This window comes from Callorhinchus milii, unplaced genomic scaffold (genome assembly GCF_018977255.1).
Source record: "Callorhinchus milii isolate IMCB2004 unplaced genomic scaffold, IMCB_Cmil_1.0 Scaffold7, whole genome shotgun sequence".
NCBI classification, from domain to species: Eukaryota; Metazoa; Chordata; class Chondrichthyes; order Chimaeriformes; family Callorhinchidae; genus Callorhinchus; species Callorhinchus milii.
This window is the reverse complement of record NW_024704748.1, coordinates 7,049,252-7,067,121: the sequence shown is the minus strand read 5'-3', so window position 1 is coordinate 7,067,121 and position 17,870 is coordinate 7,049,252. Positions and strand designations below refer to the sequence as shown.

General features: G+C 41.0%; 1 protein-coding gene across 1 annotated transcript; it reads right to left on the bottom strand.

The window, feature by feature from the left end:
* Positions 1-183: 183 nt before the first annotated feature.
* LOC103185866 (annexin A5-like) lies at positions 184-16,829 on the bottom strand. Its single transcript, NM_001292849.1, is given in 14 exon segments — positions 184-613; positions 1,901-2,023; positions 2,590-2,648; positions 2,894-2,989; positions 3,804-3,884; positions 3,887-3,896; positions 5,151-5,204; positions 5,385-5,464; positions 6,556-6,646; positions 8,098-8,211; positions 9,009-9,103; positions 9,922-10,012; positions 16,609-16,641; positions 16,789-16,829. Coding segments are annotated over 13 exon segments (972 nt in total). The 5' UTR covers positions 16,627-16,641; positions 16,789-16,829; the 3' UTR covers positions 184-553.
* Positions 16,830-17,870: the final 1,041 nt, after the last annotated feature.

Below are 17,870 nucleotides of genomic sequence, written 5' to 3'. Positions count from 1 at the left end.
ATCAATGGCATACCAATAATGTTATTTGAATACTACTGCAGTGTACGTGTAGACTCACTGTACATTCCAAGGAGCAAGAGTTATTGTGCTCTATAAGGCATAAACCCACACCTTGGGTGTCAGCAATATTTAATTGACTCATTGGTGCAACAATCTTAAAGAAAACACATGCAGACACATTCACAGTTGAATTAATTCCTTTTTAATTCAAGTGGCTGGAAAAAGTCTCCATTCATTTAATTCAGGTTTAGTTTTATGGAGTCAAGAGTCCGGTGGTTAGTCCAAAGTCAGTGTTTACATGAACCGCAAAGGTTTGGCAGGTTTAACAATTTGATGCTATTTGATTAGAGCTGATATAAGCACTCAAATATTTAATATCTACATATGGTTACACAACAGAGATGCAAGTTTCTAAATATTGCATTTTAAATTGGAATGCAGCAAACAACAGCAAATGTTACTTAAGTTGCAAGACAGATACACAAGACACACTGAAATCAGACGTTGAAGCTACCGGGTTGCTACGGTTCATCCTCTGGTCTGCGGGAAGTCTTCAATCTTCTCCCCCACAAAGGTTTACTAAAGCCTTTTGACAATCGCCACCAGTGTCTCCCTGTGAAGACATTTAAAGATGATTAAAAACTCGGGATTATAATAATAATAATAATAATAATCCTTGCATTTGATATAGCGCTTTTCACGTCGGGAGGACGTCCCAAAGCGCTTCACAGAACATACTGCAAAGTGAATTGACTGTATATTTGTGGGCGAACGCGGCAGCCAATTGCGCACAGCAATGTCCCACAAACAGTCGTAGATTGAAAATGACCAATTTATTATTGTTTTGGGTTTTTGGAGGGATTATTATTAGGCGTGTGGAGTAAGGAAACTTGCCCAAGGTTTCGCCCTCTGCCTGGAATTGAACTCAGGTCTCTCACTTGCAAAGCGAGTGCTCTAACCACTGAGCTACAGGACTCCCATTTAATATGTAGATATTAAATTGCCCATTTCTTCCATTCATCTCAAAGAACATTTTGTAACATCTGTTGGATTAGGTAGTCTAAACTTCTCCAGTGTCATCTACCCTCAGTTCAACATTTACAGACATCACAGGACAGAATAACTTTCAATGGAGTTAGTTTTCCACAGCGATGCATCAAGGCACCAGCCTCCTGAATGCAACACCTAAGATGATAGATATGAATCTGCTCATAAGAAACATTCACATCAATGTGTTGTATCCAGTTACAAACAATGCATTTCTGAGCTCCAATATTCAGCTATCCATTCACTGCATTAAGGAGCTACAAGAGGAAAATGAACGCTACATTGCACCGGTTGTACAGCAGCCATTTCAATTGGATTTGTCTTCACAGTGAGTACAATTACCAAGGCTCCCCACACAAGAACCTGGATAAAGCAGCTGGTGCAGAGTAAGCCTGGCACACACAGCACTGGACTTGGCCCTCACGAAGATCAAGGTGGTTGGCACGTCACAAGCTGTGCTGTAAAGGTCCTCCCCCACACTGTTTGAGAGTCAAGTTCATCCCAAAGGTGGGGTAGGGGGTGGGGGAGACTCCTGTGTTGGGGATGTTAATTTCTATAATTTTAATTACTTTTGAAAAGAAAAAAAACAAAAAACTTTCACCTAACCTCTAGTCAGGTTAATTTAAATAACTGGACCAATGCTTCAGATTCATCAGGACTCTGTGCACTGAACTTTGCCAAAGAGTTTACTTTGAATGTATTCACTGGAACAGTTGGAAGTAACTGCTGTTCTCTCCATTGATGCCATTTACCTGACCTAAGGTATCATTTTCACCTTAGCCTTTGTCCAAGTGTACACAAGAAGTAAATTGTCACAGATTTTAGCATCAAATAGATCAAGTCAGTTACTTACTATGATTGTCGATTGGAGGGTCTCTTCATACGTCTCCAGGAAGTGATCCTTAATATTCATCATGTCTTTCTCACTCCTGGATACCACAATCCTTATCAAAGTCTTCTCATCAGTTCCAGCTCCCTGGTAAAGAACAAACAAGTCTTAATTAGGTACCCTCTGATAGAGGAATAATAGATAACACCTTATCACATCGTTGAAAAATATCAAAGTGGTTCACATAATATTTTGTAAAGAATGGACTGTATATTTTATGGGTGAAAAAAAAATACAAAAATATAATGTGCTCTGTAGAATTTCAATTAGTTAAAGTCATTCACTTCATGGCTTACAGCTAGGTAAACAGAGTGTGGAGCAAGGAAACTTGGTTAAGGCTTCACCCTGCCCAGGAATCAAACCTGGATCCGCTCACTTTCGAGATGAGTACACTAACCAATATGTTACAGGAGTTCTATTTGAGTCCCATTCAGCTGATCTTACTCCACAACCTTGCAGTTTACCAATAAAATCAGGCAGCTGATTTGAAAGCATCTAGACACTTACACATAAGGATATAATAGCTTAGATTGACTGCCTGGCCATTAGTATGATCTTATTGCATTGTATTTTCATCCTACAGTGTGTGAAACATCTGTGCAACCTTTAAATAGATTTGTATATGCTTTTCCGATGCAGTGCCAAAGACATACCTTCATGGAATTGTACAGCTTCTCAGCAAAATACGCTGGAGTATTCTTCACACATTTGACTAGAGAAATTCAGAAACCAAACTATGAATATCACAATTACATAAAATTGATAATTTAAACAAGGATATTTGTCAATGAAAACAATAGTTTGAATTAAGTTCAAACTGATAAGCCTCTAGGTTTCATATAGCGCATAATAATCAAAATGAGCAACAAAAAATGCTCTGATACAGTGCACCATGACTCCTACAGTCAACTGGTGTTTTCCTTAGAATTCGACCATTGAACAGCACAACGATCTTACCAATTGCCACGAGGGAGGTTTGCAGTGAGCCAGAGCATTCACTCTGGATGCTATCTTCCAGGTCCTTGTCAGTCAGCCTCTTATATTCATCAAATACTGTGCACAGAAAGAAAAAAGTTAACTGTCTAAAATAACAAAAGCTGGACAAAACTAGACAATTAGATGAGATTTTACACCAATATATTGTTTTATTTTAAGACTCAAATTTAAGTGGCAAGTCAATTACAGGAATATATCCAAATTATCTGGTGTTTTGAATGCAATTGGGATCTAATAATACTTGCATTTGATAAAGTGCTTTAACGAATATATTGTGAAGTGGATTGCCCGTGTATTTAGTGGGTGAAAGGCAGCAGCCAACTGCACACAGCAATGTCCCACAAACAATCGTGGATTGAGTGACCAATTTGGGCGGGGGGGGGCAGTGGGAAAGATGCATTCAGCCACCAGAAGTTATGACCGACTTTCCAGACCAGTATTTATTCTCAGCAGACCTAACCCCAGGCAAAACACCACATGGCCTAAAATAGGAAATGAGCAACATTTGGTTGCATTAATTCTGCTACAAACGACAATGTCCGGCTGATGGTTAGATTTTTTATGATGGCATTATCCTTACAGCTGAGTGTGTCTGTTCCCTTAATTGCAAGGTGTATGCGTAGAGAAGTTCAGTGCTTTATTATCCAACGAGTCTTGAAAATGTGAGTCTTATACAATAGACACTCGAGTGCAGCAATCTGCTAGGTGGGCGAGGGTCTCCAGAATAATGCCTTTATCCCCCTCTCCCAATATACTAATTAGTATATAACTGAGGGTTAGTTGGTTAGACAGTTGCCATCAAAATCAGTGTTTCACCATATACATGCAAATACAGTAAAAATGTGGGATCATCTGTTCATTAACTGACTACCTTTTTGCAAATGAGGAATGCTCCTGGAACAAAGGATGATAATAAACTTCTCTTCATCTGTACCCCAGGCATTCTCACCAGCTCAAAGAGATCCTGATATCGGAAAGTAGAAAAAAAATCAGCATTTTAATAGCAAGTGACAAAATGGGAGTCCAAAATGTGGCGATTTCAGTATTGGCAATGCTTATTTCTCACAGTAACAATAATAGGATTTGATGTAGCAGCTTATCACATCTCAAAGACATTTGAAAGCACTTCACAGAATACATTGTACATTTGAATTGACTGAGGTATGTGGAGTAAGGAAACCTCCCTAAGGTTTCGCCCCACCACTGGGAATTGAACCTGGGTCCTCTTGCCTCCGAGGCGAGCGCACTAATCACTCCATGTCAACCCTGTGTGCCTTGGGTTAGATTAAATTTAGAAGGAACTGTTGGTAGGCGTTCAGTTTTATTTGTGTGGATGGACCATGGTGTTCCCACATCATACAACTTCTAGAAGGAGGAAGCAGTTTTCTTTGTGATCCAGGTCGGCTCTTCCATTCATAACAAGTTTACTACACTGTGTGCCCAGTATGACTACAGTTTTACAAGTGTCTTTATTCAGTAAATCCTGAAGAAATTACCAGTGCAACTCAAGGATCAATAAAGAAAACAAACCAGTCAGTTAATTGATCAAAACTGTATCACAACTCAAATATTCACAGCATTGCAAACTAGCCAAAAATAATCAAAGAGATTAGCAAGCATCTAAAGCCGAATGCCTAGAATATAAAGATGGTAGTTATTAAAAATCATAAATCAGAGCGTGGGACTCAAGCCAGTCACTCAGCTCGGTTTTATATCAAATCATTGTCTAAGATAATGCTCCAATCCAGTGCTGGGGCACGATGCATTGTCAGAGGTGCTCTCCTTCAGATGAGACGTTAAACTAAAGTGACGTCTGCCTATTCAGGTGGATGTTAAAGATGCCACAGTGCTATTCAAAGAGAAGGGAGTTTCTCCTGGTGTCCTGGCCAATATTCCCCAAGTAAAATTGGTCACTCATTTCTTGGTGGTTTGAGAAACATTGCAGTGCGCAAACTGTATTTTGTGGGTGAAACGTGGCAGCCAGTCAAACCACTTTGCAGTATATCCTATGAAGCACTTTAAGACAGACAACTTGATAAGGCACAATATCAAATGCAAGGATTATTATATTACAAACACGACTTACAGGAGAACCTTTAACATAGTGTGTGTTGGGCAGAGTAAAGGCATCAAAGCATGTTGTACAGGATCCCCATGTCCTTTTAAAGCTGTGATCTCAGCAGAGATTCACTCCAAATCCAATATTCACAGAGCTCACCTTTGCATCTTGCGTTGCTTGATTGGAATCAGCACCTCCCTCATCCCGGTTACCCTAATTAAAAAAAAATCAATCTTCAATAAAAATAGCCATGGCTATTAATTGCTCACTTTGTTACTCATCTTTTGGGTTGGAATGAGGGCAGACAACATTGAACTTAAGCATTTCCTCGGTTAAGAGGTTACTGGAACCAACTTCCAAATGGTTTATTAAAATGTTATAAATATTAAATACCTGAAGTAGAGAAACTAGGACTCTTTCAAAGTAGCCTGATGTGTCGCCCAGAATATCATCCTCTAACTTCGAATCAAAGTCTACATTAAAAGGAAAAAAGGAAAAAAGGAATTGAAATTCAACTTGCAACAAAAACAGCTGGCCCCAATATTAAACAACTTATTGGTAGACATGAATCAGAGCACTGCCTCAGTGTTGCATAGTAATAATAATAATCCTTGCATTTGATATAGCACCTTATCATGTCTTCAAGACGTCTCAAAGCGCTTCACAGAATATACTGTAAACTGAATTGACTATCTTATTGTGGGCGAAACGCAGCAGCCAATTGCGCACAGCAGTCTCCCACACAAACAGTCATAGATTGAAGTGAATTTATTATATTACAATAAAGCAGTCGGAAGCAGTTCTCTACATCTCCCATGGTCCAGTCAGCGACATGACAAGCTCAGACAGAATGTAGAATCTTAATCCAAAGCCATCTCCATGCCCACAAAGAATACAGATTCAGTTCTCCCTTCCCCAAAGACCCTGCCCAAAGTTGCTGCCCACTAGCTAGATCCAGACTGCAAAATTGCTACCATCATCCATACCGGTGAACACTACAGTGGCCTCAATATTGAGGCACAAAAATAAATCTGAAGCTGATGTTCTTGATTTGGACAGTTCCTAACACATTGTTATACAGGGTTGCAAGAACCCTGAAACAAACATCCAAGTAATTAGAGAAAAGTGGCCAGAAAAGGATTGAGAGATCTTCAAAAATGAATTGAATACAATTCGAAGAGTAATCAGCCTGCGGCAAGATTGGAAATATTCCAAACACGCAAAATACACTGAATTAGTAGAAAGCTCATCATAGGATTCCACGTTAGGGGAAAGGGTTTATAGATTAGATGCTGGATGGAAAATTGGCTTGAAATCAATAGGCTGGAAAGCAATGAAGGTCACTCCAGGATCAGAGATGGGAATACTTTATTCAAGCAATTAGCCTGGAGGAGTTCAGCAAACCAATCTCAGATCTAGGACTTTCCTTGTTCAGTAATGCCTCAGTATTACATGACCCGAATATTTTTCTACTAAGATTTTATAAAGACACGCTGTGCCTTCACATTTCAATGTCATAAGAAGTTCAGCAATAGCATTTGCATGGCCAGCAATGACCACAAACCTTCTTTGTACAATTCCACAATCCTCTGAATCTCCGCATTGCTTCGTGATGCTAATATTTCAATTAGGACATCTTCTGATGTCCCAGAACCCTGTTGAGAGAGCACAGGAGAGTTTACAAGATAGTTATCGGAGCCAAACCAGTTAGAAGCGAAAGACATGTATACAGTTTGAGAATATTTAGATAGGTTCCCTATTTTTTGGTCTTTGTTCAACCTTTTCCATTTCTGGCTGATAACAAGCATTAATAATCTACCACATCTCTCCCCTTCTAAATCAAGTTTAAATAAACAATTGTATTGATTATACAGACAGAAACATCTAATGCTACTTGTTTAATATGCATATTCCTTCAAGCAAGATTTGTGGTCCCGTTACTAAAAGTTATGTTCTTGAACATTGTTAACCAATAGTTTCAGCTGTCAAGAAAGTGTTTGAAATGCATTGCCACAATTGATTGCGAGTTGTTTTTATTTTTATAAATAAAGTTCAGCCGGGCGTCAGACACACGCAGACCATGCTTACGAGTACCCAAACGGAGAACTCCATGCATCATGTGACAGCGATTACCTGTTGAATGCTTTGAAGACTTGAATATTAAGTATTTGAAGACAGGATATTTGTGTGCAAAGCAGGTTTGTGCATTCATTGAACATGTATATCACCTAGTGGATTAATATGGTATTTCAGTACAAGACCAGAGTAACAGTACAGATTTACTGCTGTTATTGAATTCGCTCTACAGAAAAGTGAAATCTTTTCACTTGAGGAGGGGGAATTAAAGGAGTTTGTGTTGCCTAGATTTAAAGCGTTACTATGATTGTATCCCGGTGTGTATGTGCATACATTTCTCCAGGAGATTAAAATAGTGCCTGATCACCTCGTCGAGATGTCTCAAAGCACTTCACAGAATATATCTAAAGTGGGTGGACTGTATTTTATGGGTGAAATGCAGCAATTAATTACGAAAAGCAGTGTCTCACAAATAAACATGGATTGAGTGATCAATTTTTTGTGTGTGTGGGTGATTACCACCTCTGGAAAGCGATTCGCCAATCGACTAACAACCAGCTTCCTACTGGGTAAACAGAGGTGCGTGGAATAAGGAAACTTGACTAAGATTTCACCTTGCCCGGGAATCAAACCTGGGTCCTCTCACCTGAGAGGCAAGAGCACTATGCTATGGACCTCCAAATATAGAATATATTGTAAAGTGGAGCCCCATAGCATACACTTGGTGTTGGAAAAAGATGGTTAGCAATGTCTTTATTTTTACAGTGAACAGCCTGGGACAGAAACGAGAAATAAAAAGTGTACATTACTGTGAAAGTTATTGAAAACTGTGCACTGAGTAGCAGTAAAGAGAAGTTTCTTGGAGATTGGTAGAAGTTAGGGAGGGTGCAAGGAAGCCTCATCAAATGGAAATAGTAAAGCATCTACAAGTTAACAGCAGCATTGAGGAGAAAACTGTAAGCAGCAGATATTTGAAGGGAAACAACTGGAGAGAAACGGGATTGATTACAGTGCAGTAAAATCCTTTTACCTTCAGAGCATCGTGCAACTCCTTTGCGTCGTATCTGTCTGCAGGCAGCATAAGGGCAACTATCAACGATTCAAAGTAGCCTGACAAGTCCGATTTCAGATCGTCAGTCAGGTCCTGCAGCAGCAAATTGAATAGGTTTAAGCATAGGTCCAGTCTAGTTCAAGCACAGATCCAGTCTAGTTCAAACACAGGTCCAGTCTAGTTCAAGCACTAGCTGTAACACCAACAATGACCCACAGAATATTACCTTCACCTGAGCTTTTGTAGAAACAATTTCCAACAACAGATTACATTAGTACAGCGCCTTTCATGTTGAGAGGACATCCCAAGGCGCTGCAAAGTCAGGGATTTGGACTCGAGTAGGGGGTTGGAATCAGGAGGGGTTGAGGGCAGGGATAGGAGCCTTGAAGGAGGCAAGGGAAAGGGCGAGTCTGATTAAAGATGACTTGCTTATCCAACTTACCTAGTCAACTCAAGTTTCAATTGACCAGCCCTAAAGGTTTGGTAAAGTCAGCAACAGATCCATTGTTCTGGATAATAACAATCCTTTTATTTGGTTATAGCACCTTAACACGTTGGAAGGACATCTCAAAGCACTTCAGAGCATTTACCATGAAATGGAGTGACTGTGTATTTGTCGGCTAATGCGGCAGTTCAACTGCACACAGCAGTGTCCCACAAACAGCCATGAAACAAAAGACCAGCTATTTTAAGCCCAGGCATTACAAGGGGGGAAATCAATAGAATAAGGGTTTAACCACAGCCGGTGGGGTTGGAAAGGGAGTTTGTATGCCTCTCACCAATATCCAAGTTTTGGCATCAATTAAGGGCAAAGTGGAGTGCAGCTCATATGCATACATATGTAGGACAGACAACACGGCCCAGAAAATAGCAATTACAATAGCCCTTACCTTTCCAAGCATGGTTTTATAGGCGAGGTTAATCTCCTGACGCTGTGCATTGCTTCGCTTTGTTAGTATTTCTAATATGCTTGCTTCATCGGTGCCTGCAAATCACAATTATCCCATTATATTCTGAACTGAAATCACTATTATCTGAAAGCATCTGGGCTGACACGAAGCATTGGTGCTGCACGAGACAGGATACAATTAGCCATGAAGGAAGTTGAAGCCTAGGGGTGCAAGCACAGGTCCAGTCTAGTTCAAGCACTAGCTGTAACACCAACAATGACCTGCAGAATATTACCTTCACCTGAGCTTTTGTAGAAACAATTTAAAACCATGTGAGGAAGCAAACAAGACATTGGACTATGTTGCCTAGTCACTGATAACATTTGATATCACACTTTGTCAAATGGTTAACATCTCAATAGCAGTCAATTAAGATGCACTAGTCGATGTTCGTTCCCAGGCCTGAACGGATGAGCCACTTCTGCAACTCTGCACAGAGGGAAACTAAGGAGGTTCACAAGATATTTTTAGACACACCAACGACAAGAGGATACAAGTTCAGGATCGCAAAGCGCAATTTTAGAACAGATACCAGGAAGCTTTTTTTAAAAATTTATAAACAGAGTACAGTTCAGACATCCCATCATAATCTAGAACAATTCAGAAGTTCTTCATATTACAAATGACATGCTAAGCTTGGCAGCATATTCGAAGAGACTGCAAAACTAGGCCTTATTCTTTAAGAGATTGAATAGTTATGTCTTTTGGTCAGCCGGGTGTCTTGACACATGCAGAAGCCCATCCTCGTGTTTAGGAGCTTCAAAACCATACAGAACTCCATGAATGCAATCTACACATGGTAAGTCCTGAGGTCTTAAATAATAATAATAATTATTATTATAATAAAGCTTACCCGCTCCTTGCATGGCCTGATGAAGATTCTCAGCATCTTCTTTGCTATTAAAGTCTTGAAAGTCTACGACTGTTCCTCTGCATTGTCCTGCCTAAGTAGAGAAAATAAATTTGAACCAAGATGTACACATCAAGAAAGAGCACTTCCAACAACATTATATTTGTATAGTGCCTTTCACGTTGGGAGGACGTTCCAAGGCGCTGGACAGTGTACAGCATTTCAGACCTGAGCTGGGGTCAGGTGGGGATAAGGGAGGTGGCCGATGGCATGATCGAAGAGGAGGGTTTTGAGGCGGGACTTGAAGGAGGCTAAGGAGGAGGCGAGGCGGAGTGATTGGGGGATGGAGTTCCAGAGGTTGGGGGCAGAGTGGCTGAAGGCTCTCCCACCAATGATGGGACGGTTGGGTTGGGGGACATTTAGCAGACCGGAGCCGGCTGAGCAGAGAGAGCGGGCGGGTTGGTAGGGGGTTAGGAGGTCGCAGAGGTAGGGTGGGGCGAGGCCATGGAGAGCTTTGTAGGGGAGGGCCAGGATCTTAAACTGGATGTGGAGCCAATGGAGTCGGGTGAGAGTTGGGGAGATGGAGTCATGGAGTTTGGTGTGGGAGAGCACATGGGCTGCAGAGTTCTGGATTATCTGCAACCTGTAGAGGGAGGAGTTGGGAAAGCTGACAAGCACGGCGTTTGCATAGTTGAGCCTGGAGGTGATGAAGGCATGAACAAGAGTTTCAGCGGCCTGATTAACTTCCACTGATTAACATAGGATCAGTTAGCAGAGAGAAGAAGTTTAATATAGCACCCATTAACCTTGAGAATGTCTACAATTTGAAAGTGTAGCCACTATATGCAGGCAAATGTTTTTGGAATTTACCTATAGAAATTCAGCAACTTTATTCCCCAGCTGTTCAAGAAATGGACTCATTTTGTGTATGGCTCAGACACTGGCAGCTCTTCAATCCCTCAACCAAGAGTTCAAATGGGTAAAGCTCAGGGCTTTCAAGTAACTACACCCACACACCGTTTCTTTTGCTGATGTGAGTAAGCACATGCTTACCACAGAGCAGCAGCACTAAAGTCTTAGTAATGCATTTAATACAGACTCATGAGCATGGGACTATCAGGATGTTACTGGAAACTGGACTTGCAGACACTCTTATCAACTCCACTCATTTCAATATTGCTCCAAATATTATATATGGGGTGTTCCACAGTCCTGGAATGAATACAAAACTCTTCCTCCTCACCTCCCACCCCTGTCAATCACATCATTAATATTTAAAACAAAATATTTATAATCGCTCCACTAAATTTAGTCAAGGCTTCATATTGTAATTTATTTTCTTTAAGTGCCTTAACCAATACACTACAGGTCTCCATAGCAGTAAAACAAGCAGAATTAAATTGCTACACCTGAAAGGACTCCAGTCTCCTAACCTCGACTTCCCAATATTCCAGCTTTTCTGCTACTCTTTGTGTTCTTGGTGATGCCCTCTGCTTTGTCTGGTCAGCCAAGTGGTAAATGTGGAAACCCATCACCATGCTCAAGTATCCAAACCAGACAGTGCCACATAGTAAGACACCGATGGATGGGAATGGGTATCTCCTGGAGTGATATAGAACACTTTCTCAGTTCTGGAGTATTGGGACAGTCAGTTTGGTGCAAGTCAGGGTTTAAGGATCCCAAAAGTACAACAGCAAGCTGAAATCTCAGGTTGTCATTAAGAGCACAGTCTGGCAAGATTTGAGCTGCTTGTCTAGGTAGGACCACCCTATTAGTTAAACTGAGTGGAAATAATCCTTTTTCCTTGTGACTGGTCTAACCCTTCCAAGTCTCACATTATTTGAAAAGAGAAAGGAGTTTATTTTCCTGGTGTCCTGGCCAACAATCCGGGTAAACTCACTCATAGTTTGTCAAACATCACTATGTACAAATTGGGCTGCTGCATATTTGCCTACAATAGCTAAAATGAAAAGCACTAAGATGTTGATAAAACTATAAAACAAATGCAATGATTAAGAGTAACCACAATCCTCCCCCCCCCACCCCTCCATCTCAAACAAATGCTAAATATGGGATCTTAGTCATTAGCTTGGCTCGGAGTCAGAAGGTTGTGGGTTCAAGTCTCAGTTGAGCTGACACTTCAATTGGGAGTGTTGGTGGATCACTGCAGAGGTATACTGCCAAAGAGATGTTAACCCGAGGTTCTGACTGCCTGTTCAGACAGACGTTAGATCCCATAAAAAGACAAGGAAGTTTCTATCTCCATCCCCAAATAATAATTAGTCCATCACTTCATGCCCATTTCATACCCAAATAGTTTGAGAACTTTAAGTCAGACGAGTCCTGTTACAGTCATCTAAAAACACATGATGCCACATGACTGTTCACTCACAAAAGAGTCATATGATGCGGTGCCAAGGATACAAGTCCTGCACTCACTACACTTTCTCAATTTGATGCTGCAACACTAGCTCTTTGTCTCAAGTTTATGCACTGGGAGGTGGGGGTGGGGAGGAAACAGATCAGAAGAAAAAAAATGAAAGAAGATATGAAAAAAGCATTTGCTGTACAGCCAGAGCTTCAGAGCAAAGGTTCATTTCCCAATTTTAAGTAGTGGACAACACTTTGGATGAAGAAGGCTCTTTGGCCAATCTGAAGCCAGTGCTCTTACAGTTATACTGGTGTACTGACTATCGGTTACTACCATACGTGCAGTATTGACAGGCCTCCCACACAATGCTCGTTCTGACCCTGGACACATTGTAGAGCAATATGAAGCTGCAAAGCTTTTTTTAAAAAAAACAATGAAGATACTTCAAGCAGCTAAGCAGGAATGGAACTGGTGTAATAATAATCCTTGAATTTGATATAGCGTCTTATCATATCGTTGAGACGGCTCAAAGCACCTCACAGAATATAGTGTAAAATGAATTGACTGGAATTTTTTCGTGGCGAAAAGCAGCAGCACACAGCAGTGTCACTCAAACAACTGTGGACCACATTTTTTGGGGAAGATTATTACCCCCGGAAAGCAATCTGCCAAGTAGCTAAAAACCTGGTTCCCGCTTACCGCTCGGTAAACTGAGGTGTGCGGAGTAAGGAAATTTGCCTAAGGTTTCGCCCCACCCGGGAATCAATAAACAGGTACTCTCGCTTGCAAGGCGAGTGCTCTAACCGCAATGCTACAGGGCTCCATATGTGAAGCATAGGAATGGTCTAGCGAGAAACCAGATCGTTCTACATTAGCGAAGCTGGCTCCGCAAGAACATGGAATCTAAATCAATAACAGTATAAAGCTTTGTGTATATTCTACAAACAGGAAGGGAGTTAAGGTAACAACCTTTTCAGTCAGCGCGCTTTATGTAAATAACACATTTGTGACTGGTACCTCCAGTTTACCAGCTAATCCGAACATATGGGAGGGAGCAAAGTATCATTAGGTGTTAAATGCCCTGCAGATGCAAATACGATCCTTCTGACCCCGAATCAGAAGGGTCCATTTCACATGCTGGTTAACAAGCCTCTTTTCATAGTTTACAGTTTGGGTTAACTGTGTGCAAAGAGAGAACTGCTTTCAGTTAGTAAATAGAAAGTCAAAGGCTCATTAACCTTGGTTAACAAAAGGTACCTTATTCGTTTGCATATCGTAAACCCAATCCACAAGCTTTCATTCTAAAGCTTAACATACTTCTCTTTATTTTTGAAATAAAAGTTTATTCCACATTCACCAATCGGTGAATATACCAAGAGAATATACAATGTTCACCTTCCCTCTCCTGTGCCCCTTTAGTGCCAAGCATAATCGAATGACAATCATTTCACGTTGAACCACCTGCAAGAAAATTGCTGCCTTCTCTAACAGAACGGATCACTAGCCAGTTCGTTTAGTGATGCATTGCGCATGCAACATAGGATACAAGGCTCTGGAGTCAGCCATCAATTTGGTTAAAAGCATCAAATGCCCTTGCAACTGAAGGTCATGAAATACACGACTGGTGCTTCCTGTATCATGGAGTAATCTCCAATGGACGTATCCTTAATCTTACTAACATCCCTCTTCATTGCATTGCCAGAGGCACTTTTCTCAGATTGTATGTTAAAGCAGAGAGGTCAGGTCCCATGTGAAGTCCTGTAGTGCATTTAGTGCTTTCACCGCGCAAGCGAGAGGATCTGGGTTTGATTTCCAGGAGGGCCGAAACTTAGGTAGGTTCCTTATTCCACATGCCTCTGTTTACCTAGCAATAAGCACGAACTCAGTTGTAGGTCAATTGGTGAATCGCTTTCTATGGTAATGATCACCTCAAACAAATATGGGTCACGCAGTTCACGACTGTTTGTGGGACACTGCTGTTCATAACTGGCTGCCACGTTTCAGTCAATCCACTTTATAATAATAATAGCATTTGATATAGCGCCTGACCAAGTCGTCGAGCGCTTTACAATACATTTTTTTACAATTATATTCTGTGAAGCACTTTGAAACGTCTCAATGTCGTGATAAAGCACTGTATCAAATTAAATTATTATATTAGCTAGTGTACAGCATTAAATATCCTCTGACATTGGAAGAGGGAGTTTTCCTGGTGACTGGGCTAACAATCCTCTGGATTTTTAGAACTAAATCAGGGAGTGAATTACCCCCTGGTGATGTATAAACATCTGCCACACTTGCCTAGTAAAAAAAAGTTGATAGTAATTACTGTCAAATACTTGGGAGACATTGATTAAAATATGTTATATTCTCTTTTCCTATAATATAATCAAATGCATCTAATATAACCTATCTGTAGCCCAAGGTCAGCTCCATGGTTTGCCGAAAGCAATAATTCGATCCCAAAATACAGACAGGATAACTGTACACCATGGGGAAAAACCACAAACTAGCAGTTTACGTGGAGATCATCATCCACATCCCCCTCCCAACCCACATTAGATGCATTAAAAGATGAGTCAGATAGGACGACACAAAGTCACCATATTACAGTCCTTGTAAAGCCAGCAACACTTTCCCCGGTTTATACATAAATTCTTTTTCTGCTCGTCAACAGGGTTGCTAAGCACAGCAGGAAATACCATGAGCCAGGCAGAGTGCCTGGAAGCAAGGAATGTTACTGACTTTCCACAAGTCCAAGCCAAAAACATCCTACTTTTCCCCATTGAAATATGGGGCAGTTTCATTCAGATTTAAAGTTCACCAGTAAATCTTCCCCCCCCCCCACTCCTCCCCCACAGTTTTGTCACATTTGGGGTTCATCTTCAGTTTCAGTATTAACCCTCTCAGCTCCAGATAATATAGTTCTCCCCGATGATGATAAAGTGTAAAGGCACCACTCTATATACTCCAAGGTCGCACAGATAAAGTTGCAGATTTAAAACCTGTGCTGGGTTGAGGTGAAAGATCCTATTTTTGATCGTTCAGTGACTTGGGGAGGGGGGGGGGAAACAAAAGACATAGTAAAGAGAGGAAAACAATCGCCTCCTGGCAGTGTTGTGTACTTTGGTTAAGTTCTGGAGGACACATAACATCTATGGAACTGTACCTCATGGAACGTAAAGGGAAAAAAGTCAATATCTTTAGAGCTATCCTGCATGATCAAATCTCAACACCAAATGGCTCGATATCACACTCATGCATCTTTCAACGTGCAAACAATAGCACAAGGAAGCCTCGTGGTTATGGTTTCAGCGTTAACTGTAGCTAATGACATCAATACCTGTTCAAGCACTTGGGTGAAGGCAGTGCTGGTCAGTGCATTGTTTGTGGCATGTCTATTCTGTGGGGTACCAAAGCAAGCACGAAAGTGGAAATTCTGGCCTAGTCGGAAGCTAAATGGAGCTATAGCATAACAGGAGCTACAGGTGTGCACTTGTTACAAGCTGACAATTCACAAGATAAAGCTGAGTCTAGTTTAGCATTTGCAGTAGTACTGGAGTATTTCACGAGAAAACATTGCATAAAAATCTTAGCTCAGTGCCTTAATCAGAGGGCGTAGTCCTTATGAAAAGCCATTTGTAGCAATACCAACTGGTCAGTCTGACATTCCACCCAGTTCAGAAACATCATACATTTAGATCAACAACTTGCTTTAAAGAAAGTGAATTTTGTTTTCATTTGTACAATTCTGCTTTTGAAAAAAAAACTTGAATTTTGATTGCTCATTTAAAAAAAATTAACAAAGTCTTCCCTTCCTCAAACATCTGTCTTACAATCATAGCCCACCCCCTCTTCGCATCAGACTGCTAGCCACATTCTGTGAAGCACTTTGAGACATCTTCCCAACTTGAAAGGCGTTGTATAAAAGTGTACGATTGTTGGCATAACAGTACTGTTTGTGTGTGCACTTATGTTTCAACAATAAACATATTTCCATCACTTTCTCCCATCTCTTTGCACCCTACCTCCCCACTCGCCCCTCCACACAACACGTAAACACACAGTCACACAAAAGATATTTTTTTCCATTAAGACAGTGCCTCCTGAGGAAACAGTTATAATTTGCAGACAATTTTTTCCACTTGAAAACTAGGCGTGCCACTCCTTGCCAGATCCCCTGGTAATGATTTGTACAGTTAACAAAGCGCAGAAACACACATTATAACTGCTCTCTCTGATGGTAACAGTCACTGCAAATTTTGTTGCTTCAGACTGTTGTTATACAGGACACTGGCTGATATTCAGCAATCACTTACCCCACCCTTGAACGACATTCTTCACTGGATGCCCTATTTAACAAAAAAACACATACACTGCATTAGCCTCAAAGGGTATTTTAAAAGTCAACGGACAGCACTTTCTTGCAGAACGAAAGTGTAAAAGAAACGTTTCGGAAAGCAATAAAGAGCAGAAAACATTCAATCACTTGTGCAAACCTGCTGCTGCTTGTGGTTTGAAAGGGAATGGAGTCACTATTAACTCAGTTCGTAGTGTACTCTCCAGGACAAGTCTCTACATTTGGGAGACCTCTAGTGGAGCCTACACATACATTGGCAGAGAGACTGGGCTCTTATTTAAATGCCTTAGTCATACACTGCAAGTCAGCCAATGAAAATTCACTACTCTTGAAATCTCTGTGGGTGTGAATCCAAACCAGCTCTGAAACAGCCTCTGACTTGGACGTGGATCAAGTTACTCATTTAAAATAGTTCCCATAGCAATGGTGCAGTTGGCACAGGATCCACACCGATAACCATCATTATTTCTGCTTAAAATGTGCATGTTGTACTGTGTGTTCGGGCAGTGCAGGAAAGGAGATAGAAACTTGGAGTGCAGAAGAAAGCCGTTTGACTGCGCTGATTCACAGAGCAATGAGGTCATTTCAATTCCAACGCCCAGCCTTATTAATAATAATAATCCTTGCATTTTATATTGCACCTTATCACATGGTTAAGATGCCTCAAACTGCTTCACAGAAATTGATTGTAAAGTGGATTGACTGTGTATTTTGTGGGCGAAACACAACAGCCAAATGTTCACAGTCATGGATTGAGTGACCAAATTTATTTTTTAAGGGGTTATTACTCCTGGAAAGTGATCTGCCAATCAACTAACAACCGGGTTCCTAGGTAAACAAAGTTGTGTGGAGTAAGTACACTTACCGAAGGTTTTGCCTTGCCCAGGAATCAAACCCAGGTTTTCTCACTTGGAGACGAGCACCCTAACCACTACGCTATAGGACATCTTATCCCCATACCCTTTTAAGATCCTCTCGTTCATCTGCCTGTCCACTTTCCTCAACTACCAACTAATTAGCTGATGTTCTTGTTGCTGATTGCAATTTAGTATCTTGGCTGTAATGTGCAAGTGTGCGGATAACAGGTAGCACAGAATGAGGCGCAGCTGTGATGCACCACGAGCAGACAATCACCATCTAAGATCACACATAATACAGCCTCTGAGATGAGGTCCCAGAAGAATGCTCGTACAGTATTCGGAAAACATTTAGAGAAAATTG